The sequence below is a fragment of the Camellia sinensis genome, chromosome 9, assembly GCF_055761805.1.
Source record: "Camellia sinensis isolate YWXY chromosome 9, ASM5576180v1, whole genome shotgun sequence".
Taxonomy (NCBI): domain Eukaryota; kingdom Viridiplantae; phylum Streptophyta; class Magnoliopsida; order Ericales; family Theaceae; genus Camellia; species Camellia sinensis.
The window spans coordinates 127,696,880-127,722,884 of NC_138969.1; the positions used below are offsets into that span (position 1 = coordinate 127,696,880).

General features: G+C 34.4%; 3 protein-coding genes and 1 pseudogene across 3 annotated transcripts; 2 read left to right on the forward strand and 2 right to left on the reverse strand.

Moving 5' to 3' along the window:
* Positions 1 to 4,824: 4,824 nt before the first annotated feature.
* LOC145799742 (uncharacterized) lies at positions 4,825 to 5,896 on the reverse strand. Its single transcript, XM_082889373.1, has 2 exons — positions 5,510 to 5,896; positions 4,825 to 4,932 (listed from the first exon to the last, which is right to left on the reverse strand). Exons 1-2 carry the CDS (start codon positions 5,894 to 5,896, stop codon positions 4,825 to 4,827), a joined length of 495 nt encoding a protein of 164 aa, XP_082745499.1.
* Positions 5,893 to 10,013, reverse strand: LOC145799743 (uncharacterized). Its single transcript, XM_082889374.1, has 8 exons — positions 9,981 to 10,013; positions 8,986 to 9,496; positions 8,385 to 8,446; positions 7,908 to 8,105; positions 7,757 to 7,797; positions 6,478 to 7,151; positions 6,060 to 6,398; positions 5,893 to 5,954 (listed from the first exon to the last, which is right to left on the reverse strand). The coding sequence occupies exons 1-8, from the start codon at positions 10,011 to 10,013 to the stop codon at positions 5,893 to 5,895; spliced, it is 1,920 nt and encodes a 639-aa protein (XP_082745500.1).
* A 9,576-nt stretch (positions 10,014 to 19,589) lies between these two features.
* LOC145799744 (putative pumilio homolog 8, chloroplastic) lies at positions 19,590 to 20,627 on the forward strand. The gene is made up of 2 exons (XM_082889375.1): positions 19,590 to 19,815; positions 19,903 to 20,627. Exons 1-2 carry the CDS (start codon positions 19,590 to 19,592, stop codon positions 20,625 to 20,627), a joined length of 951 nt encoding a protein of 316 aa, XP_082745501.1.
* Positions 20,628 to 20,821: 194 nt separating this feature from the next.
* Positions 20,822 to 21,391, forward strand: LOC145799745 (putative pumilio homolog 8, chloroplastic pseudogene; annotated as a pseudogene).
* Positions 21,392 to 26,005: the final 4,614 nt, after the last annotated feature.

The following is a 26,005-nucleotide window of genomic DNA, read 5'->3' on the forward strand; positions in this document are numbered from 1 at the left end:
TTTATGTGTTTTGATGATGAAAAAAATAGGAGAGGGGGAGTCTATTTATAGAGGACTTCACGAGTATTATAAACTGTTCACTACTTGTATTTAAATCCAAAACCTTTTAGATTTTACAAATGGTTTAGTATTTGTGTTTAAATCCAAAACTTTTCGATTTTATGATCCTTTAAAAAATTCGAATTCTACTAATGTATTTAAAGTCAATTATGATTGCTTAAATGCCTCTATCACCAAACAGGAAGATGATACATCTGGGTTCACACAAAGATGTTTGATTTGAAATTATAATTGGAAAAAATAGATTTTTAAGATTTTTAGAATAATAATAATAATAACAACAAATTATATTATGTTATACTTATAAATATTTAAATATGAATGAAATTTCTATAATACAAGTTTAACGGCTAAAATAATTTTATAAATTTTAAAGGTAGAATAAAAATAATAATGAATTGGAAATTATATTATACTTATAAATAATAAAATATACAGTTGAAATAGATGGAAATTGCAAAGTTTTAACATTTTTAGTATATTTTCCAAATTATAAACATTGTTTTCTTTATTGTAAACATTTCACTGTTTGTGTTTAACTATAAAACCTTTTACATACTATATGAGTTTAAATCTAAAACCTTCTAATTTTTTTGTCATCAATATATTTAAGTGTTTTGTATGACCTCGTGTTTCATATGAGAGAGAAAGGTGCACTTTGAAGATGTGTTTTTGCAATTATAGTTTGAAATCAAACAATGTTTGGTTAATCAATATTGTTTTAAATTGAATACTTGTATTATTTATTTATATATAAATAATAAAATATAAAAGATTTTTGATTGAAACCCATACATTCACTATAGGAAATATATGATTTAACGGCGTTTTTTTAAACGCCACTATTTATAATATTTAACGACGTTTTGTAAACATCGAATTTTGTTTTAATTAAAGCGGCACCGTTTTAAGTAATAGAAGTCGTTTAAAAAGCGCCTTCAAATGTGTTAACAGTGTTTCTCTCTCCAAACCCTCAAATCTCTCACCAACTTATTTCAATCTGAGAAACTCTACAGTCTCAGAGAAATCGATCCCCCAAATCTGACTCGCTCGCTCTCTCTCTCTCTCTCTCTCTAAGTCCTTCTGCTCCTTCAACTCGATTCAACCTTTTTTAGCTCGATGATTCATCATTCGGTCGATCCAATCTCAGAATGATTTTGATTTCGAAGCTCCACCGCCACCGCCACCGCCACCGCCACCACCATCTGCATCGTCTACTAACCATCTGCATGATTTCGATTTGAAGCCAATCTCAGTTTCATCGATTCTTCTCTCTCTCTCTCTCTCTCTCTCTCTCTCTATTCCTTCGGTCGATTCTTCTCCTAGGGTTTACAACGTTGAATCTCCTCCTGGGGTTTGGATCAACTCTCCTCTTGCCTGACTTGCCCCTTGCGATTTAATGTAGTAAATTCTCTCTCTGCTCATGAAGTTCATATTTAATTATAATTTTGTTGTGAGAGATTTGAATTTGAATCCATGTGTTCATTCGAATATGAATTTATAGTTATCAAATCGTGAATTCAATCTGTAATGCTATGATGTTGAACTTGAGTGATTGCTTCCTCATGAATTTGTTGATACAATATTAGCATTTTAGCATTGTTCATATTTTAACTACCTTTGATGTTTGCTCTAAGTTTCTATTGCAAGGCTTCCTATTCTTGACCAAAACAATGTAGACAGATTTTCATAGCAGTTTATATTGCTCATTCTGTGTTTTTGCTATTAGTGGATGCAGAATTTATTCTTTGTGAAACAGGGGCCTTTACCTTTATGATTTTTCTTTGTTCCAGCTGTTCATCTTTATGTATGGTATCCATCTTCATATACCCCTTTTCCCTCATCTATATTTGCTTTTATTTTATGGTGTATGCTTTTTGTACATAGTTTAATTTATTGGGACTAGTTTTTTTAAATTTTGAGTCTTTATTGTAACGACACCTATCAGGTTATGGTTAATATACACTACAGGCAATGAGTTAATAACAGTTTATGCTTATTTAGACAAATCACATAACAGAAATATAAATTGGTGTGAATTTTTTGTACATCATATCCAACATGAACAATATACAAAGTGCAATAAGAAATGATGGAAGTTAAGTTTTGTTTTTAATGTTATGATATCTTGTTAAGTTAAGTTTGTGTGTATTAGCTATGTGTGTATATATCTTTGTGTGTTCAAGAGTATTTGTGTCTTTTGTGGGAGTAGCCAAGGCAAGCAGAGTAGCTACGAAGCTGATGTTGAACTTAGCAAGGAATTGGTATTGTTTTCATGAAACTTTAATGGCCTTGTTTTTCTCTGATTTTTATGGTCTATTTATTTCAAATGGATTTATCTATTTTCTTGCATAGACTTTGTTACAAAATGTTTTTTGCCTAATTTGACTTTGGTCTCTTGAAGGTTTCAAGGAACATTGATCAGGTCTATGGAGGAGATAGCATAGGCCTCATGGTTTGTAAATAGTAATTGTTTAATTCTATAGAAAAATTGGTGGCTGCACATTTTTGACATCTTTTTCTTCACAAATGAAAGTTCTGCATCTAGTTTTTGTTAATTTATTTTGTCTTATTTTTGGGATTGGAGTAGGTAAGAATTTGGGCTCTGCATAAAAAGCTCTTTTCCTCACTTTTTTTAATGGCTAAAGATCTCTGTTTTTTTCCATAAGGTAATTCTGTTTCATTTACTAATCACCCTTTTTTTTTTTTTAAGTGCAGGGTTGTTCTTTGATATTGGAAATAAGATTTGTATTAGTAGATGTAGTGCACCCTACATCTAATGGAAATAAGATTTGTATTATTTATTTTTTTCCCCATTGCAAGTTTGGTTAAACTTAGTAATAACATTCTATACATTCACTATTGCAGGGTTCGGTGAATTACGTATGTCTCCATTGTGTTAAACCAAGTATGGCTATGTCTACCGTTGCAATTCACATCCTCGGTGATGTGTCTTCCTCTCCACTTGTTGGGATTCTCTAGGTTTGCATTCATATCCTCAATAGCTTCCATCTTGCAAACAGCATTACGTATTTGTTTGCTAAACCAATACTCTTTATATTGTTGAATCTTGTTTCATGACTCCCTTTCTTGAAGTAGTGGGGTTCACCAGTAATGACTTAGACGGTCACGATCATGGACACAACAATGGAATGTTTATTTAATTAATGGAAGTTCTATTGCAACTCTTAAGTTTTGACTTTTGATAAGCCATCTATAATTTCTTTGTTTAATTTTATAAATTTCGTAAACTCTTTTTAGAAAATTATTTTTTAAAATTGTTTCAATCACATAAAATTAGGACAATCTTAAAAAAAAAAAAGAAAAAAAAAGAGAGAGGATATCATGGCATTTTGAGAAACGCCACCAAAACTTTAAAATTAATTTTTTTAAAAAGATATGACGGCGTTTTGAAAATGTCACTAAAAGACATTTGGCGGCGTTTACTAAAAATATAGTGACGCTTTTAAAGCGTCATAAAGCTATAGCGACTACCGCATCTTCGACGTTTGGTACTAAACGCCACAAAAACAATTAGTGGCGTTTTTTATATCTATAGCGGCGTTTTTAAAACGCCACTAAAAGCCTAATTTCCAGCAGTGATTATGTAACAGGTTATGGATTTAAACACAAACATTGAACCATTTACGATAGACATGAACTATAATTGCAAAAATATATTTTTTAATTTTAAATTTAGAGTAAAAATAATAATAATAAACGATAAATTATATTAGATATTATACTTTAAATATTTTAATGTAAAGGAAAATTCTATGATACATGCTTTGGAGTTTTTGCAAATATTATTTCTGTGAACAATAATATCATATGCCTTTGTAAGGTCAATTAAAAATTATGCAGTTGAAATGAATGGAAATTGCAAGGTCAATTAAAAATGCTGATATAAAATGGTTTTTAGAATCAACAATTACAGCAAAAACCAAATTTTGATATGTTTAAACTAGCTATATAACAAGAACTAGATAAAAAAACAAATGATACTTAATCCATGATACAATCCTGACCTTTATCAATTCACGAAGCTCATCCAATTGGGATTGTGCTCCATTAAACACACACTGATTCCAACATTTAAGAATTGCATTTTAATCCTGATTATGAACAAATTTAGGCCATGTTTGTTTGGGCGGACTGGATTAGCATTCCCATGACTAATAGTCCTAGGACTATAAATTTGTTGGATTATGTATCCTATCTTAACTAATAGTCAAGTTTAAAATAATTAATTCCTACTTCAATTGTTTAACCAAACATCGGATTAATAATTTTATTGGACTATTAGTCCAATCCCAAGCTGATGTCTACCCAAACAAACATGACCTTAGTTGACATGTATAGAAAAGGCCATATACTTAATACTATCAAGATCTCAGGGAAGCAGCACAAATGGCTGCACATGGTAATTGCCTTCAATTCCCGAGCATGTCAACGAACTTGTTAGGAAAGAAGAATGAGCCATGTGCCTCCACCAAGAGTTTACTCTTTACAGGAATGAACATGAGGTTGCCAATACCTTTCTTTCCATGCGTCAATTGTTCAATTCCATCTTAGAACAAATGAAGTACAACAAAACAATTTTTAAATGACGTGTTACATTAATGTTGGCAAACATATGCAGTACATGAATTAACATTATTGAATTCCAAGGCAAAAAAACTTACAAATGTTTGATTCTGGAGAAAATGTAGATGTATAACTCCCTATTCAAAATTAACAATGCGAACAACCACAAAATATACATCAATAAACTAAAGGCTTCCCCTGCCCTTCCCTTCCATTCAAATCATGGTAGCAACCGTACAACAACTCACAGTAGCAGCCATGGGCTGCCATTGATCCTTCAAGCCACTGCTCCATATGAAAATCATAGCAGGGACACCAAATCATGTTGACAATACAATAGATCAGTCATAGATAGATTCGATAACTCTTGTTTCAGCTTATGTCAAAAAATAAGTCAAGATTTGATACGATCAAACAAGACATCCCAGTTTGGTTCTGTTTCAGAAAATACACTTTCAACTTCAAATTGGGATATGTGAATGTACCTTCATGAAATCAAAACTTCTTTGTAGACTACATTTTTTGTGCAATTCCTTTGAACTTTTTTTTCTGATTCCATTTTAATAAGGATTCTAGTTGTTCCCATTGAAGTTCCATGAGATAATGCAACATATAGTTGGCTATGAGAGAGCATGTGTACAGGTAAATATACTCCTACATAGGGTATAGTTTGTCCTTTTGCCTTGTTTATCGTCATTGCAAAACACAAACGAATTGGAAATTGTGTACGCTTGAATTGAAAAGGATAAGAATCATTCTCAACTGGTAAGAGTGGAATTCTAGGGAATAGAACCTGTTTTCCAGCATGTTGTCCTGAAGTTATTTCTGCATGAATTATATTTGGCTCAAAACCTTTACATACCATTCTTGTCCCATTACATACGCCATCTGATGGATTCAAATTTCTCAACAATATTATGGGGCAATTAAGTTTAAGAACTAATTCATGTGGGGGAAGTCCATCTAGAATTAATGTATTAAGGAACTCCTGTGGATAATAATTATGAGTATCATCAATTGCCTTATCATAACTGGAATATCTCCAATCTTTACCTCGAAAGTTTGATACAAGTTTCTCATTGAGCATGTCAACTGATTCATTCCTTGTAGCTAGGATAGCACGCTTGGGTGTGTGTTCTGTTGAGTATGCATTTTCTTCAAGTAATGGGAACATGGTTTCCATTAAGCTACTTTCACAACAACTACTATCTCCATGGTTAATAAGCATTTCTTTTGGGATTTCTATCATGTCTTCATTTTTGTTGGTTCATCACCATTTCCAACACATAGAAGAAAGTCACTAAATGCTGAGACAAATTGTGCTCACATATTAGTTGATAGATTTAGTTTCTGAATTTAGGGCCAAATATATGATTTAACAAGACTTGCATTTACTATTTTAGCTCTTGTACCTCGTGGCACAACAGGAAGAACTTGACAGAAGTCTCCTCCAAATACAACTTCCTTACTTCCAAATAACATATTGGCAATCATAACATCTTTCAAGCTTCTATCCAATGCTTCAACAGCCCATCGTTTTGCCATTGGTGCCTCATCCCATATAATTAACTTTGCTCTCCATAACAATTCTGCAGTGCCACTATATTTAGGTATATTACATACACTTGATTCATTTAAATCAATCGACATTTTTAATCTGGAATCAGATGTTCGTCCACCAAGCATGATTGAAGCAGCTACACTTGATGTCGCAGTTGCAGTGGCAATCAACCCTTTTGACCTGATTGTACCTAGTAGAGCATGATACAAATAAGTCTTACCAATTCCTCCCGGTCCATCAATAAAAAACAAAAATGCCATTCTTGTTACAGATGACATGATCAAGTCTAATGTTATATGCATTCTTTTTCTTTTCATTTAAAGTTGTCGATGCTAAACAATCTTCTAAAGGATTTTGTATAGCCAATTCATCAAGTACTTCCCTTTTTTTCATTATTTCCAATCCCAGTATATTTGTCTTCAAAACTGGTAAGTCATAATCATTTATACTTCTTCCCATGCTATCTAAGAAATATTCAACACTTTTAAGTGTTTGTAACTGTCGTGGCTCAACAGTGAGGCCTTCAATGTATGAAAAATCTTCAAACATAGCTTCAAAAGTTGCATCCCATAACTTTCTTACATCACCAGGTTGACAATATACTAAAATAGTTGCAAAAAGCCTATGCAAAGCTAATGGCATTTGAAAAGAAGAAGCTTCAACTAAACAATCTAATATCCAATCATCTCCTTGAAACAATCCTCTCTTTTGAGGAGCTTCTTTAAATGAAGAGAATTGAATACCATTACAGCTTAATAAATCAGCAAAAGACGTTGGACTCCTAACATGGTTTAACAAAAGCCTCAAGTAATATATCTTAACTTCAGATGGGTTTGCTCCATTTATACGACCAATAACCTGTATTGTTTTCCTTTCTTTCCAATGCTTCCCTTGTTTGTTCCGTAAAAAATGCTCTGGGAATTCTCTATAAATATTGCCTTTTCTGTTTATCATTCAAACAAAATGTAAAAAGTTCTGTAAGCATTGTTTTTGAAGCTGTTTTAGAATAAATAATGTTCTCCAAGTCTTGGTTTTCCCAATAGGAGACAAATTGATTGGTTGGCAAATGTAGTTGCAAATTTATAATTGCTGGGTATATTTCATTTAGATCAAATTCAAATATCCTCCATATATGGCTTCTTGTGCTGATACCCACTGAGCATCTTGGAATTGTTGTATTTAATCAATAATGATATCTTCATCATTTTGACTAATGTTGACTACAATCTTGTCATGGCCCTTATAAATGTATTTATAAAGACACTTAATTGCTTTCACCCCTAAGCATATCTTAACATTAATATGACAATTATATCGACTCAAAAGATAAGGATTATAAGGTACCATCCATCTATTATCCAAAACAGCATTCTGCACATTAATAGTAAAACTTTCTTCACTTCTCTTATAAATTCGATAATTGTCTTTGCCTTGCATTGTTTTCGGTGAAAAAGAGCGGGGATAATGATTTTTGCATTTCCCTTCGCGCATACAAGGATTTTTTTGATTCAAAATTCCACAGGGCCCATGCATCATATGTTTAGCAACCTTTTCATATAAATCAGGAAACTTTTCTGGATCTGGAATTTCTGCACAAACAATTTTGTCATAATCATCTGGATTTGTAATCTTGCAATCTGCCTTGAAGATGATTAACATGTGTGCATGGGGTAGGCCTCTTTTTTTGAAACTCAATAACGTGAACGTGTGCTGCTACTTTTTCAAAAATGTGCTTCTTAAATAGTTGTTGTTGTATGTCATGTAACTTTGCTTGAAAAACTCTTGCAGTTAAATCAGGTCTATCTTGTGCTACCTGTCCTTCCTTTAATGAATCCCTAATCTCTTTCCAATCAGGATTACATGTCATTGTGATAAGAAGATCTGGCTTTCCAAGCCGCTGTACTAATGAGATAGCATCTAAATACCTCATGCGCATATCGCTTGGGCCTCCGACAAAGGATACTGGTAATACTATTCTTTTTCCCACTTTGTTGCCCCTGTTCTCTCCGAATAATACACTATCTACAATCCCTTGGTAAAGTTCAGCCCTTATTTTTGATTGTTTCTTCCAATAAAAGCCCAACCTTGTACTCTCAAGTTTTATATACATGTCGACAACAAATTGCTGTAATAGTCACCCAGATAGTAGGATGATTGAGTGGTCATCATCTCGTACATGCAATTTATAAAAATAGTATTGCCGACACGATATATTCTTTCTGCCACTATCATCAACATCTGCACCAAACATTAAATTTACAATAAGAAAAAATGAGACATTATAATAGTATACATGAAAAATATGTAATGAAATCACAACTAAATAGGCACAAAGAATTCAAACAATCCAGAACATGCACTTTTTCTTGCCTATTCATTGCAAACTGTTTATACAAATGTAAAAGTAATAATAAATATCAAATTTAGTGTATAAAAAAATAACTAATATTAAATTGTTATCTGAACATTTTTAGTATTTTTAATGAGAAAAGTATTTATATATTAGCAAAATTTAGGATGTAATTATGGTTGCTTTTCATGTCAATCTCATCATAGATGTAAAGTGAATTGGAATGTTCAAATATTTTTTGACAATCTCATCAAATATCTCATTTTTATTTTGGTTCTTGGACTATTCAAAACTTATCATTTCTATTAATTTTCTTATTAGTCCTTTAGTGTCTTGTTCATAAAAATCCAAAAAAATGAAAAATAAAAAATGATAAAATAAAAAATATTAAAAATAAAAAATGATTTCATTAGAAAAGAGTAAGTACCTTCTTGTTCTTGGCTAAAAATGTCTTCAGCTGATGTAAATGAATGCATATTTGAAATTTGTTGCATGTTAATGATACCATTATCTACTCTGGCTCTATTTCTTTTAATGATATTTTGATGCCATCCAATCCCTCCTCTAGGAAATAATAATGGGTATTGCAATGGATCGTAACAACCATGATAGTGTCGCACTCTATGCTTATGGACCGAATTTGAGTGAATTGTAGTATCACATTCATGAGGTACATTTCGGTTATTTCCTTCAATCCAAATTGTAGCTACCTGATCAGCTGATGGTGAGTTGTAAACCTTTTGATCCAACCTCACATCTGTACTTATATGGATTTGAAAAGTATCAATTGGAACATGTTCTAGAGTATGCAAAAACTGAGCATAAGGATTTTCTGAAAGTATCTCAATTAGTTTACCAACAACAACCATACAAAGTGGTGCATCGTTTAGTTTACTCAATCTATTCTGCAGCTCATTGTCTGTATCATAAAAGTACAACTGGAAATAACAAGGATCCTTACTAGATGGAATCAAAGTTGGCAAATCATAGTATATTTGACCTTATGCATGAAATGTATAAACACCTCATCTAGAATTTGCCAATTCCTTGTCTAACTTCATGGCAAATGATGTGAATGCAAAAATGCTATTATATGCTCGTATATGTCTACGAAATTCAACAACTTCTATAGTTTGAGAAGTAAACAAGGTTCTTAGATATTCTGGGAATTCAAGGTTTGCAAGCACTACTTCTCTTTTATAGCAACAAAAGCTCGGAGGTTCATATTCAAACCTTTTAGCTTTACAAAAGGTACAAGGTGTGATTTTACATAAATCATGCAATTCATGTGTCAATGAGCAAAAAATTTGCAATGATGCATCACCTGTTTTTCATATACATTAAATAAATTACATGCATTAGAATTGTTAAATATAATAACTATATAGTCTATTTATCATACTTACGATATATCTATATTACCAAATTAGGCATTACTATATTGTGCATTACCATATTCGCTTATCCTTTTCCTATATAAGGAGTCTTGTATTCACTCATATTAATTATTGAAATATAGAGAGTTATATTCTCTCTCTCTCTCTCTCTCTCTTAGTTTCTTTATTCTCATAACATGGTATCAGAGCCAGGAGGGGCGGCTTAGGTGGTTCACATGGTATATCTCCGTGCTCACCATGATATAGGGATAATAACACTCCTCAAACTCAAATATGGTGGAAGATAGAAACCTATTTGAGGTTCAGGCACAGGGAAAGACGGAGTGCGGCAGAGCTTTGAGGGGTATAATATTTTTGGTGGCTAAGGATAAGCGCGGTTGCCTTTACTTGCAAAAGAAAATCGAGGAGACTGAGATGTTGTTCTTCGAGCTCAAAGATCATGTTCGCGAGTTAATGGTACATCAATTTGGAAATTCTCCCAATCAGAAGTTTTTTAGAGTTTGTAATTCAGATCAGATTACTCAAATTCTTCTTCTGGTGATCAGTGAGGAGCGTTACTTCATGACTATATGTTGTGACACATATGGAACTCATGCAATGTAGAAATTGCTAGAATATCTAACCACCCAAGAGAAAAAATACAGACTTATGTCTGTTCTAGGGTGGTTCACTGTCCACTTGACCAATCACATGAATGGCAATCACGTCATTCAACTTTGTTTGAAAATCTTCTCTGATGAGGATAATATGCATATTCTACATGAATTAGCAGATAACTGTCTAGACATAGCCATAGAAAAATCAGGGTGTTGTATGTTGCAACATTGTCTTGCACATTCTTAGGGAGAGCATGTCAATCGTCTCATTACTAAAATTGTTGCCAACGCACTTGTCCTCTCTAAAAGTCGTTATGGGAACCATGTTATGCAGTTTATACTAGCAATAAAGGAACCATATGTACAACATGCCAAAGCAGACATATTTGCAAGACTTACAGGGAACTATGTCAGCCTCTGCTTTAAAAAATACAGGAGCAATGTGATAGAGAAGTGTTTGAAGATCAAGCCGCGCAAATCATCAAGGAGATCATTAACAATCAGAATTTCTTGATGCTTGTTCAAGATCCTTATGGGAAATATGTCTCTCAATCTACTGTGATGGTATCAAAGGGATGCGTTTGCCAAATAATCCTTACCCTGATTGAGGTTGAAGGAGAGGGAAAGATAGAAAGGAGCAGAGCTCTGAGGGGTATAGTATTTTTGGTGGCTAATGATAAACGCGGTTGTCTTTATTTGCAAAAGAAAATTGAGGAGGCTAACCCCAAGGAGACTGAGATGTTGTTCTTCGAGCACAAAGATCATGTTCGCGAGTTAATGGTACATTAGTTTGGAAATTCTCTCATTTAGAAGGTTTTTGGAGTTTGTAATTCAAATCAGATTATTCAAATTCTTCTTTTGGTGATCAGTGATAAGCGTTACTTCACAACTATATGTTGCGACACACAGAACTCATGCAATGCAGAAATTGCTAGAATATCTGAACACCCAAGAGCAAAAATACAGACATATGTCAGTGCTAGGGTGGTTCACTGTCCACTTCACCAATCACATGAGTGGCAATCACGTAATTCAATATTGTTCGAAAATCTTCTCTCACGAGGATAATAGGCATATTCTACATGAATTAGGTAGATAACTGTCTAGACATAGCCACAGAAAAGTCAGGGTGTTGTGTATTGAAACACTGCCTCACGCATTCTTAGGGAGAGCCTGTCAATCGTCTCATTGCTGAAATTGCTACGAACGCACTTTTCCTCCCTGAAAGTTATTATGGGAGCTATGTTATGCAGTTTATACTAGCAACGAAGGAACCATATGTACAACATGCCAAAGTAGACATATTTGAACAACTTGCAGGGAACTATGTCAGTCTCTCCTTTAATAAATACAGGAGCAATGTGGTGGAGAACTGTTTGAAAAAGGCTGGAGAAGATCAAGCTGCGGAAATCATCAAGGAGATCATTTACAGTTCCGATTTTTTGATGCTTGTTCAAGATCCTTATGGGAATTACGTCACTCAATCTGCTGTGATGGTATCAAAGGGATGTGTTTGCCAAATAGTTCTTACCCTGATTGAGGTTGTAGCATAGGGAAAGACAGAGTGGAGCAAGGCTCTAAGGGGTATAGCATTTTTGGTGGCTAAGGATAAACGTGTTTATCTTTACTTGCAAAAGAAGATTGAGGAGCCTAACCCTGAGGAGATTGAGATGTTGTTCTTCGAGGTCAAATATCCTGTTTGTGAGTTAATGGTACATCAGTTTGGAAATTCTCTCATTCGGATGTTTTTTTGGAGTTTTTAGTTCTGATCCGATTATTCAAATTCTTCTCCTGGTGATCAGTGATGTGTGTTACTTCATGACTATATGTTGTGACACACTTGGAACTCATGCAATGTAGAAATTGCTAGAATATCTGACCACCCAAGAGGAAAAATGCGGATTGATGTTTGTTCTAGGGTGGTTCACTGTCCACTTAACCAATCACATGAGTGGCAATCACGTAATTCAATATTGGTTGAAAATCTTATCTCACGAGGATAATAGGCATATTCTACATGAATTAGCAGATAACTACCTAGACATAGCCACAAAAAAATCAGGGTGTTGTGTATTGAAACACTGCCTCGCGCATTCTCAGGGAGAGCTTGTCAATCGTCTCATTGCTGAAATTGCTACCAACGCACTTTTCCTCCCTGAAAGTCGTTATGGGAGCTATGTTATGCAGTTTATACTAGCAATGAAGAAACCATATGTACAACATGCCAAAGTAGACATATTTTCACAACTTGCAGGGAACTATGTCAGCCTCTCCTTTAATAAATACAGGAGCAATGTGGTGGAGAAGTGTTTGAAAAAAGCTGGAAAAGATCAAGCTGCGCAAATCATCAAGGAGATCATTAACAGGCCCAATTTCTTGATGCTTGTTCATGATCCTTATAGGAAATATGTCGCTCAATCTGCTATGATGGTATCCAAGGGATGTATTTGCCAAATAATCGTTACACTGATTGACGTTGAAGTAGAGGGAAAGACAGAGTGGAGCAAAGCTCTAAGGGGTATAGTATTTTTTGTGGCTAAGGATAAGCGTGGTTGACTTTACTTGCAAAAGAAGAATGAGAAGCCTAACCTTGAGGAGTCTGAGATGTTGTTCTTCGAGCGCAAAGATCATGTTCGCGAGTTAATGGTACATCAGTTTGGAAATTCTCTCATTCAGATGGTTTTTTAAGTTTTAAATTCAGATTGGATTACCCAAATTCTTCTTCTGGTGATCAGTGATGAGTGTTACTTCATGACTATATGTTGTGACACACATGGAACTCATGCAATGCAGAAATTGCTAGAGTATCTGACCACCCAAGAGCAAAAATACAAACTTATGTTTGTTCTAAGGTGGTTCACTGCCCACTTGACCAATCACATGAGTGGCAATCATGTAATTCAATATTGTTTGAAAATCTTCTACGCGAGGATAATAGGCATATTCTACATGAATTAGTAGATAACTGTCAAGACATAGCCACAGAAAAATCAAGGTGTTGTGTATTGCAACACTATCTCGCATTTCTCAAGGAGAGCCTGTCAATCATCTCGATGCTGAAATTGCTGCCAACGCACTTGTCCTCTCCAAAAGTCGTTATGGGAACTATGTTATGCAGCTTATACTAGCAATGAAGGAACCATATGTACAACATGCCATAGCAGACATAGTTGCACAACTTGCAGGGAACTATGTCAGCCTCTTCTTTAATAAATATAGCTGCAATGTGGTGGAGAAATGTTTGAAAGAGGCTGGAGAAGATCAAGCTGTGCAAATCATCAAGGAGATCATTAATAGTCCCAATTTCTTGATGCTTGTTCAAGATCCTTATAGGAAATATGTCGCTCAATCTACTGTGATGGTATCAAAGGGATGTGTTTGCTAGATAATCCTTACCCTGATTGAGGTTGAATCAGAGGGAAAGACAGAGTGGAGTAGAGCTCTGAGGGGTATTGTATTTTTTTTGGCTAAGGATGAGCGCGGTTGAGTTTACTTGCAAAAGAAGATTGAGGAGCCTAACCCTGAGGAGGCTGAGATGTTGTTCTTTGAGCTCAAAGATCACGTTCTCGAGTAAATGGTACATCAGTTTGGAAATCCACTCATTCGAAAGTTTTTTGGAGTTTGTAATTCAGATCAGATTACTCAAATTCTTCTTTTGGTGATCTGTGATGAGTGTTACTTCATGAATATTTGTTGTGACACATCTGGAACTCGTGTAATATAGAAATTGCTAGAATATCTAACCACCTAAGAGCAAAAATACAGACTTATGTTTGTTCTAGGGTGGTTGACTGTCCACTTGACCCATGAGTGGTAATCACGTAATTCAATATTGTTTGAAAATCTTTTCTGACGAGGATAATAGGCATATTCTACATGAATTAGTAGATAACTGTCTAGAAATAGCCACAGAAAAATCTAGGTGTTATGTATTGCAACACTGTCTCGCACATTCTCAGGGAGAGCCGGTCAATCGTCTCGTTGCTGAAATTGCTGCCAACGCACATGTCCTCTCCAAAAGTCGTTACGGGAACTATGTTATGCAGTTTATACTAGCAATGAAGGAACCATATGTACAACATGCCATCGCAGACATATTTGCACAACTTGTAGGGAACTATGTTAGCCTCTTCTTTAATAAATACATCAGCAATGTGGTGGAGAAGTGTTTGAAAGAGGCTGGAGATGATCAAGCCATGCAAATCATCAAGGAGATCATTAACAGTCCCAATTTCTTGATGCTTGTTCAAGATCCTTATGGTAAATATGTCGCTCAATCTGTTGTCATGGTATCAAAGGAATGTGTTTGCCAACTAATCCTTACCCTGATTGTGGTTGAAGTAGAGGGAATGACAGAGTGGAGCAGAGCTCTGTGCGATATAGTATTTTTGGTGGCTAAGGATATGCGCGGTTCTCTTTACTTGCAAAAGAAGAATGAGGAGGCTAACCCTGATTGGACTGAGTTGTTGTTCTTCAAGCTGAAAGATCATGTTCGCGAGTTAATGGTACATCGATTTAGAAATTCACCCATTCAGAAGTTTTTTGGAGTTTGTAATTCAAATCAGATTACTCAAATTCTTCTTCTGGTGATCTGTGATGAGCGCTACTTCGTGACTATATGTTGTGACACCTCTGGAACTGATGTTATATAGAAATTGCTAGAATATCTGACCACCCAAAAGCAAAAATATAGACTTATGTTTGTTCTAGGGTGCTTCACTGTCCACTTGACTAATCACATGAGTGGCAATCACGTAATTCAATATTGTTTGAAAATCTTCTCTAACGAGGATAATAGGCAAATTCTTCATGAATTAGCAAATAGCTGCCTAGATGTAGCCACAGAAAAATCAAGGTGTGGTGTATTGAAACACTGTCTCGGATATTCTCAGGGAGAGCCTGTCAATCGTCCCGTTGCTGAAATTACTACCAACACACTTGTGCTCTCTGAAAGTCGTTATGGGAACTATGTTAGGTAGTTTATACAAGCAATGAAGGAACCATATGTACAACATGCCAAAGCAGACATATTTGCAAAACTTGCAAGGAACTATGTCAACCTCTCCTTTAATAAATACAGGAGCAATGTGGTGAAGAAGTGTTCGAAAGAGGCTGGAGAAGATCAAGCCGCAAAAATTATCAAGGAGATCATTAGCAGTCCCAATTTCTTGATGCTTGTTCAAGATCCTTACGGGAAATATGTCGCTCAATCTACTGTCATGATATCAAAGGGATGTGTTTGCCAAATAATCCTTTCCCTGATTGAGGTTGAAGTAGAGGGAAAGATAGAAAGGAGTAGAGCTCTGATGGGTATAGTATTTTGGGTGGCTAAGGATAAGCGCGGTTGTCTTTACTTGCAAAAGAAGATTGAGGAGGCAAACCCCAAGGAGACTGAGATGTTGTTCTTCGAGGTCAAAGATCATGTTCGCAAGTTAATGGTGCATTAGTTTGGAAATTCTCTCATTTAGAAGGTTTTTGGAGTTTGTAATTCAGATCAGATTATTCAAATTCTTCTTTTGCTGATCAGTGATGAGGGTTACTTCACGACTATATGTTGTGACACACATAGAACTCATGCAATGCAGAAATTGATAGAATATCTAAACACCCAAGAGAAAAAATACAGACTTATGTCTGTTCTTGGGTGGTTCACTGTCCACTTGACCAATCACATAAGTGGCAATCCCGTAATTCAATATTGTTTGAAAATCTTCTCTCACGAGGATAATTGGCATATTCTAGATGAAATAGGCAGATAACTTTCTAGACATAGCCATAGAAAAACCAGGGTGTTGTGTATTGAAACACTATCTCGTGCATTCTCAGGGAGAGCCTATCAATCGTCTCGTTGCAGAAATCGCTGCCAACGCACTTTTCCTCCCTAAAAGTCATTATAGGAACTATGTTAAGCAGTTTATACTAGCAATGAAGGAACCATATGTACAACATGCCAAAGTAGACATATTTGCACAACTTGCAAGGAACTATGTCAGCCTCTCGTTTAATAAATACAGGAGCAATGTGGTGGAGAAGGGTTTGAAAAAGGCTGGAGAAGATCAAGCCGTAGGAATCATCAAGGAGATCATTAACAGTCCCAATTTTTTGATGCTTGTTCAAGATCCTTATGGGAAATACGTCACTCAATCTGCTGTGATGGTATCAAAGGGATGTGTTTTCCAAATAATCCTTACCCTGAATGAGGTTGCAGCAGAGGGAAAGACAGAGTGGAGCAGTGCTCTGAGGGTTATAGCATTTTTGATGGCCAAGGATAAGCGCGGTTGTCTTTACTTACAAACGAAGATTGAGGAGCCTAACCCTGAGGAGACTGAGATGTTGTTCTTCAAGCTCAAAGATCCTATTTGCGAGTTAATGGTACATCAGTTTGGAAATTCTCTCTTTGGGAAGTTTTTTGGAGTTTGTAGTTCAGATCAGATTACTCAAATTCTTCTCCTGGTGATCAGTGATGTACGTTACTTCATGACTATATGTTGTGACACACTTAGAACTCATGCAATGTAGAAATTGCTAGAATATCTGACCTCCAGGAGGAAAAATGCTGATTGATGTTTGATCTAGGGTGGTTCACTGCCCACTTAACCAATCACATGAGTGGCAATCACGTAATTCAATATTGTTTGAAAATCTTCTTTGACGAGGATAATTGGCATATTCTACATGAATTAGCAGATAACGATCTAGACATAGCTACAGAAAAATCAGGGTGTTGTGTATTGCAACACTGTCACGCACATTCTAAGGGAGAGCCTATCAATCGTCTCCGTGCTGAAATTGCTACTAACGCACTTGTCCTCTCTGAAAGTCGTTCTGGGAACTATGTTATGCAGTTTATACTAGCAATGAGGGATCCATATGTACGACATTCCAAAGTAGACATATTTTCACAACTTGCAGGGAACTATGTCAGCCTCTCCTTTAACAAAATACATGAGCAATGTGGTGGAGAAGTGTTTGAAACAGGCGAGAGAAGATCAAGCTGCGCAAATCATCAAGGAGATCATTAACAGTCCCAATTTCTTGATGCTTTTTCAAGATCCCAGTAGGAAATATGTCGCTCAATCTGCTATGATGGTATCAAAGGGATGTGTTTGCCAAATAATCCTTACCCTGATTGAGGTTGAAGGAGAGGGAAAGACAGATGGGAATAGAGCTCTGAGGGGTATAGTATTTTTTGTGGCTAAGGATAAGCGCGGTTGACTTTACTTGCAAAAGAAGATTGAGGAGCCTAACCCTGAGAAGACTGAGATGTTGTTCTTCGAGCTCAAAGATCATGTTCGTGAGTTAATGATACATCAGTTTGGAAATTCTCCCATTCAGATGGTTTTTGAAGTTTTTAATTCAGATCAGATTACTCAAATTCTTCTTCTGGTAATCATTGATGAGCGTTACTTCATGACTATATGTTGTGACACACATGGAACTCATGCAATGTAGAAATTGCTAGAATATCTGACAACCCAAGAGCAAAAATACAAACTTATGTTTGTTCTAGGGTGGTTCACTGTCCACTTGACCAACCACATGAGTAGCAATCACGTAATTCAATATTGTTTGAAAATCTTCTCTGCAAGGATAAGAGGCATATTCTAGACATAGCCACAGAAAAATCAAGGTGTTGTGTACTGCAACACTGTCTCACACATTCTCAGGAAAAGCCTGTCAAGTGTCTCCTTGCTGAAATTGCTGCCAACGCACTTGTCCTCTCCAAAAGTCGTTATGGGAACTATGTTATGGAGTTTATACTAGCAATGAAGGGACCATATGTACAACATGCCATGGCAGACATATTTGCATAACTTGTAGGGAACTATGTCAGCCTCTTCTTTAATAAATACAGCAGCAATGTGGTGGAGAAGTGTTTAAAACAGGCTAGTGAAGATCAAGCCTTGCAAATCATCAAGGAGATCATTAACAGTCCCAATTTCTTGATGCTTGTTCAAGATCCTTATAGAAAATATGTCGCCGAATCTGCTGTGACGGTTTCAAAGGGATGTGTTTGCAAAATAATCCTTACCCTGATTGAGGTTGAAGTAGAGGGAAAGATAGAGTGGAGCAAAGCTCTGAGGGGTATAGTATTTTTTGTGGCTAAAGATGAGCGCGGTTGACTTTACTTGCTAAAGAAGATTGAGGAGCCTAACCCTGAGGAGGCTGAGATGTTGTTCTTCGAGCTGAAAAATCATGTTCGTGAGTTAATGGTACATCAGTTTGGAAATTCACTCATTCAGAAGTTTTTTGGAGTTTGTAATTCAGATCAGATTGCTCAAATTCTTCTTCTGGTGATCCGTGATGAGCGTTACTTCATGACTATATGCTGTGACACATCTGGAACTCATGCAATATAGAAATTGCTAGAATATCTGACCACCCAAGAGAAAAAATACAGACTTATGTTTGTTCTAGGGTGGTTCACTGTCCGCTTGACCAATCACATGAGAGGCAATCACATAATTCAATATTGTTTGAAAATCTTCTCTGTCGAGGATAATAGGCATATTCTTCATGAATTAGCAGATAGCTGTCTAGACGTAGCCATAGAAAAATCAAGGTGTTGTGTATTGAAACACTGTCTCGCACATTTTCAGGGAGAGCCTGTCAATCGTCTTGTTGCTGAAATTGCTACCAACGCACTTGTGCTCTCTAGAAGTCGTTATGGGAACTATGTTATGTAGTTTATACTTGCAATGAAGGAACCATATGTACAACATGCCAAAGTAGACATATTTGCAAAACTTGCAAGGAACTATGTCAGCCTCTCCTTTAATAAATAGAGGAGCAATGTGGTGAAGAAGTGTTCGAAAGAGGCTGGATAAGATCAAGCCGCACAAATTATCAAGGAGATCATTAACAGTCCCAATTTCTTGATGCTTGTTCAAGATCCTTATGGGAAATATGTCACTTAATCTGCTGTGATGGTATCAAAGGGATGTGTTTGCCAAATAATCCTTAGCCTGATTGAGGTTGAAGTAGTGGGAAAGACACAGTGGAGTAGAGCTCTGAGGGGTATAGTATTTTGGGTGGCTATGGATAAGCGCAGTTGTCTTTACTTGCAAAAGAAGATTGAGGAGCCTAACCTTGAGGAAACTGAGATGTTGTTCTTTGAGCTCAAAGATCCTGTTTGCGAGTTAATGGTACATCAGTTTGGAAATTCTCTCATTCGAAAGTTTTTTGGAGTTTGTAGTTCAGATCAGATTACCCAAATTCTTCTCCTAGTGATTAGTAATGAGCGTTACTTCATGACCATATGCTGTGACACACTTGGAACTCATGCAATGTAGAAATTGCTAGAATATCTGACCACCCAAGACAAAAAATACTGACTTATGTCTGTTCTAGGGTGGTTCACTGTCCACTTGACCAATCACATGAGTGGCAATCACGTAATTCAATATTGTTTGAAATTCTTCTCTCACGAGGATTATATGCATATTCTACATGAATTAGCAAATAACTATCTACACATAGCCACAGAAAAATCAGGGTGTTGTGTATTGCAACATTGTCTCGCACATTCTCAGGGAGAGCCGGTCAATCATCTCGTTGCTGAAATTGCTACCAACGAACTTGTCCTCTCTGAAAGTCGTTATGGGAACTATGTTATGCAGTTTATACTAGCAATGATGGAAGCATATGTACAACACACCAAAACAGACATATTTGCGCAAGTTGCAGTGAACTATGTCAGCCTCTCCTTTAATAAATATAAGAGCAATGTGGTGGAGAAGTGTTTGAAAGAGATTGGAGAAGATCAAGCCGTGCAAATCAGCAAGGAGATCATTAACAGTCCCAATTTCTTGATGTTTGTTCAAGATCCTTGTGGGAACTATGTCGTTCAATTTGTTGTGATGGTATCAATGAGATGTGTTCGCCAAACAATCCTTACCTTGATTGAGGTTGAAGTAGAGGGGAAGACAGAGTGGAGCAGAGCTCTGAGGGGCATAGTAGTTTTAGTGGCTAAGGATAAGCACGGTTGTCTTTACGTGCAAAAGAAGATTGAGGAGGCTAACCCTGAGGAGACTAAGATGTTGTTTTCGAGCTCAAAGATCATGTTCGCGAGTTAATGGTACATCAGTTTGGGAATTCTCTCATTCAAAAGTTTTTTGGATTTTGTAATTCAGATCCGATTACTCAAATTCTTCTTCTGGTGATCAGTGATGATCGATAGTTCATGACTATATGTTGTGACACACATGGAACTCACGCAATGCCGAAATTGCTAGAATATCTGACCACCCAAGAGTGAAATTATAAACTTATGTTTGTTCTAGGGTGGTTCACTGTCTACTTGACCAATCACATGAATGGCAATCACGTAATTCAATATTGTTTGAAAATCTTCTCTAACGAGGATAATATGCATATTCTAGATGAATTAGAAGATAACTGTCTAGACATAGCCATAGAAAAATCAGGGTGTTGTGTGTTGCAGCACTGTCTCGCACATTCTCAGGGAGAGCTTGTCAATCATGTCGTTGCTAAAATTGCTGCCAACACACTTGTCCTCTCTGAAAGTCGTTATGGGAACTATGTTATGCAGTTTATACTAGCAATGAAGGAACCATATGTACAACATGCCAAAGCAGGCATATTTGCACAACTTGCAGGGAATTATGTCAGCCTCTCCTTTAATAAATATAAGAGCAATGTGGTGGAGAACTGTTTGAAAGAGGCTGGAGAAGATCAAGCCGCGCAAATCATCAAGGAGATCATTAAGAGTCCCAATTTCTTGATGCCTGTTCAAGATCCGTATGGGAACTATGTTGCTCAATCTACTGTGATGGTATCAAAGGGATGTGTTCGCCAAACAATCCTTACCCTGTTATGAGAACAAAGAATATTATCCTTAGATCATGGTGAGCATGGTGATATACCATGTGAACCACCTTAGCCCTATATCATGGTGGGCATGGTGATGTACCATGTGAACCACCTAAGCCGGCCCCTCTGGCTCTGATACCATGTTATGAGAATAAAGAAACTAAGATAGAGAGAGAGAGAGAGAGAGAGAGAGAGAGAGAGAGAGAGAGAATATAACTCTGTATATTTCAATAATTAATATGAGTGAATAGAAGACTCCTTTATATAGGAGAAGGAGAAGGTAATATGGTAATGCACAATATGGTAATGCCTAATATGGTAATATAGATATATGGCAAGTGTGATAAATAGAATATATAGTTATTATATTTAACAAGAATCAAGTCTATATAGTAAAGATGTCAAAAATAATTATTAATGTTGCGTGTTTACCATTCGTTGGAGTTGTCTTGTCATGCCTTTCCCAAGAATAAGTTGTGTTGTTAAATGTGTTTGGATCTTTGTTTTTTCTTTTCCTATTATTTGAAATATTTTAATATCTTGTTTTCATTGTTGAGGTGTAAATCTGGCATATCGATTGTTTTGTCAAGCACGACGTTTAGATATTGCATTTGTGATAAATCCTTTGATTAGTAGCTGTAATAAATCATTGACATTTTTTTTTATTTGTTCATCGAAATTGACATACAAGTTCATAGCATTGATATTGTCCATTTGTTTTTGTTGGTGGAGGAGTATTTTCTGTTCGTGTTTTGATCAATAATCTAGGAAAAAAAATAATTAAAACCTAAAGGAAAAAAAAATTAATTTGAGCTACACATGAGAAGAGGAAGTGCCTATATTGAACTATTTGATAAAAAATAATAATTAAGAGGCATCAATTAATATGGTTTTCTGGATTGAAAAAATATAAATGGATCGTGTCTAAACCCGGATCGCTATAATGATTATTAAAATAAATAATTAAAATTACGCTTTAATTTTAAATTTAAATTAAAATTTTTGTAACACATACGTTGTAATATAAAAATATTATTTGAAAAAAAAAACCTGTATATCACAGGAGTCAACCATTAATTTATCTATAATGATATAACATGATAAGTATAATTTTTTCAACATGCCAAGAAAATTTACCTTATATGATGGTGCGAAATTAAAAAGTTGACACCTACCTTGTGTATTAAAATGATAGAGATTTGGAAATTAAAAAACAAAAATTAAAAAAAAATTCAAAAAAAAACTAACAATGGCGTGCCCCTATTTTTAATTAGTCAACAAAAAAATAAAAAAATAAAAAAAATGATATAATAACTTAAAAACGTAAAAATAATACTAATAAAATTTGAGTTCAGTTTTTTTTTTTTTTTTTTTTTTTTTTTCTATCTGATTCTATGATACATATTAATATTTTAATTTAATATTAATAATTAATATTTTTGTACATAAATTATTAAGTCAATTAACGATTTTTAATGATATGAGAAATATTTTTCAATGAACAATTTCGATAATTTTATTGTTGCATAGGATAGCAGTTTTAGTTTTTTTTTTTTTTTTTTTTTTTTTTTTTTTTTTGAATAGTATAATTGATTACACTATTATCAGCTAACCAAACTTTAGGTGACAACAAATATTGTATAGTTCAACACCCACAGCCCATGAGTCTCTAGATACACTAATGGAAAAAATATATATATTGACAAAGCGATAGTATAATTGGATACCATGATGGTCTTGATACATAGAGAACACACAAAAACCAAAACACCGAAATATTTTGTAGAGTTGCTAGGGTAGATTTAAAACCTAGGATCAACATCACTAGACAAACACGAAACAAAAGAGATGCATACCTTATAAAATAACAAATATATGAAATAAAAGAGATCCATATCTTATAAAATAACAAATATAGTATGGTTCAACACCCAAATCCCATGAGCCCCTAGATACACCAAAGGGGAAAAAAAATATTAATGAAAGAAAATAAGATTAAAAGTTCTCCGAAATTCTCTAAGTAACCAAACAAGCAACCAAATAAACATTAATGCTTATGATTTACTATAAACCAAAATCTGCCAAAAACTAATTGGGGAAACCTTATGAAAGAAAATAAGACTCGAATTTTTCCTGAATTTTTTATTAACCAAACAAGCAACAAGTGGAATTGACAAAATAGGATCTTAAACAGTACATTAATCAAATAAACATTAATTCTTATGATTTTCTATCCTTATATTAGATTTTCTTAGCAACCAAACAGGAAGAGAGTAAAATTAACACCTATAGGAGGTTCTTGGCGTAGTGAGAGACGCCATCGGAAATAGCAAATATATGAAATAAAATAGATGCATACCTTATAAAATAACAAATATAGGATGGTTCAACACCCAAAGCCCATGAGCCTCTAGATAAACTAAAGGGAAAAAAAAAAAAATATTGACAAAGTGGTAGTATAATTGGATATGAGTCATGAGTCCAAAACATTCAAGGTATTTGATTGATGGTAGATTGTGATGTTTTAAGGTGTGTGGTTATTTTAAGGTGTTTGATGTTTGAAGGTTTTTGAATTTCGAAAGATGTCTATGTTGTTTGTGGTTTTGTTGATGCTTAATTCAATAAGTTTAAGAGGGTATTCTTGGAATACACAAACAGTAGAAAACACCCAAAGCCCATGAGCCTCTAGATAGACTAAAGGAAAAATATATATATATTGACAAAATGATAGTGTAATTGGATATGAGTCATGAGTCCAAAACTTATTAATTTATCTATAATGATACAACATGATAAGTATAAATTTTTCAACATGCCAAGAAAATTTACCTTATATGATGGTGCGAAATTAAAAAGTTGACACCTATCTTGTGTATTAAAATGATAGAGGTTTGGAAATTAAAAAGAGAAAAAAAAAAAAAAAAAACTAACAATGGTGTGCCCCTATTTTTAATTAATTAAGAAAAAAATATATAAAAAAATTATATAATAACAAATAATATTTTAATTTTTTTACTAAAATATTAATATCCGAGCGAAAGCTTGAATCGTCATCATCATAGAGTTGGAGTGGGTTTCATTCCACATGATTAAAAATGTAAAAATAATACCAACAAAATTTAAGTTCATTTTTTTTCCCCCATAATATTCTATCTGATTCTATGATACATCTTAATATTTTAATTTAATATTAAAAATTAATTTTTTTTAAATAAATTATTAAGTCAATTAATAATTTTTAATGATATGAGAAATATTTTTCAACGAATAATTTTGATAATTTTATTGTTGCATAGGAGAGCAGTTAGATTTTTTTATTTTTTATTTTTTGACGAGTAGTATGCTTGATTACACTATTATCAGCTAACCAAATTTTAGGTGATAACAAATATAGCATGGTTCAACACCCAAAGCCCATGAGTCTCTAGATACACTAACGAAAAAAAAAAAATATTAATGAAGTGATAGTGTAATTGGATACCTTGATGGTCTTGATACATAGAGAACACACAAAAACCAAAACACCGAAATATTTTGCGAAGTTGCTGGTAGATTTAAAACCTAGGATCAACATCATCAGAAAAACATGAAACAAAAGAGATGCATAACTTATAAAATAACAAATATATGAACCAAAAGAGATGCATACTTTATTAAATAACAAATATAGTACGGTTCAACACCCAAAGCCCATGAGCCACTAGATACACTATAGGGGAAAAAAAATATATATATTGATGAAAGAAAATAAGATTAAAAGTTCTCCGAAATTCTTTAAGTAACCAAGCAAGCAACCAAATAAACATTGATTCTTATGATTTACTATAAACCAAAATTTGCCAAAAACTGATTGGGAAACCTTATGAAAGAAAATAAGACTCGAATTTTTCCTGAATTTTTTATTAACCAAACAAGCAACAAGTGGAATTGACAAAATAGGAGCTTAAACAGTACGTTAATCAAATAAACATTAATTCTTATGATTTTCTATCATTGTATTAGATTTTCTTAGCAACCAAACAAGAAGAGAGTAAAATTAACACCTGTAGGAGGTTTTTTGTGTAGTCAGAAGCGCCATCGGAAATAACAAATATATGAAACAAAATAGATGCATACCTTATAAAATAACAAATATAGTATGGTTCAACAACCAAACCCATGAGCCTCTAGATCGACTAAAGGAAAAAATATATATTGACAAAGTGATAGTATAATTGGATATGAGTCATGATTCAAAAACATTCAAGGTATTTGATTGATAGTAGATTGTGATGTTTTAAGGTGTTTGGTTATTTTAAGGTGTTCGATATTTGAAGGTGTTTGAGTTTCGAATGATGTCTATGTTGTTTGTGGTTTTATTGATATTTAATTTAATAAGTTTGAGAATGTATTTTTGGAATACACAAAAAGTAGAAAACATGGTTGTTTTAAGGTGTTTGGTTATTTTAAGGTGTTTGATGTTAGAAGGTGTTTGAATTTTTAAAGATGTCTATATTGTTTGTGGTTTTGTTGATATTTATTTTAATAAGTTTGAGAGGGTATTGGCGAAAGTTTATGAAAGAAAATAAGGCTCAAATTTTCCTTGAATTTCTTATTAACCAAAGAAGCAACAAGTGGAATT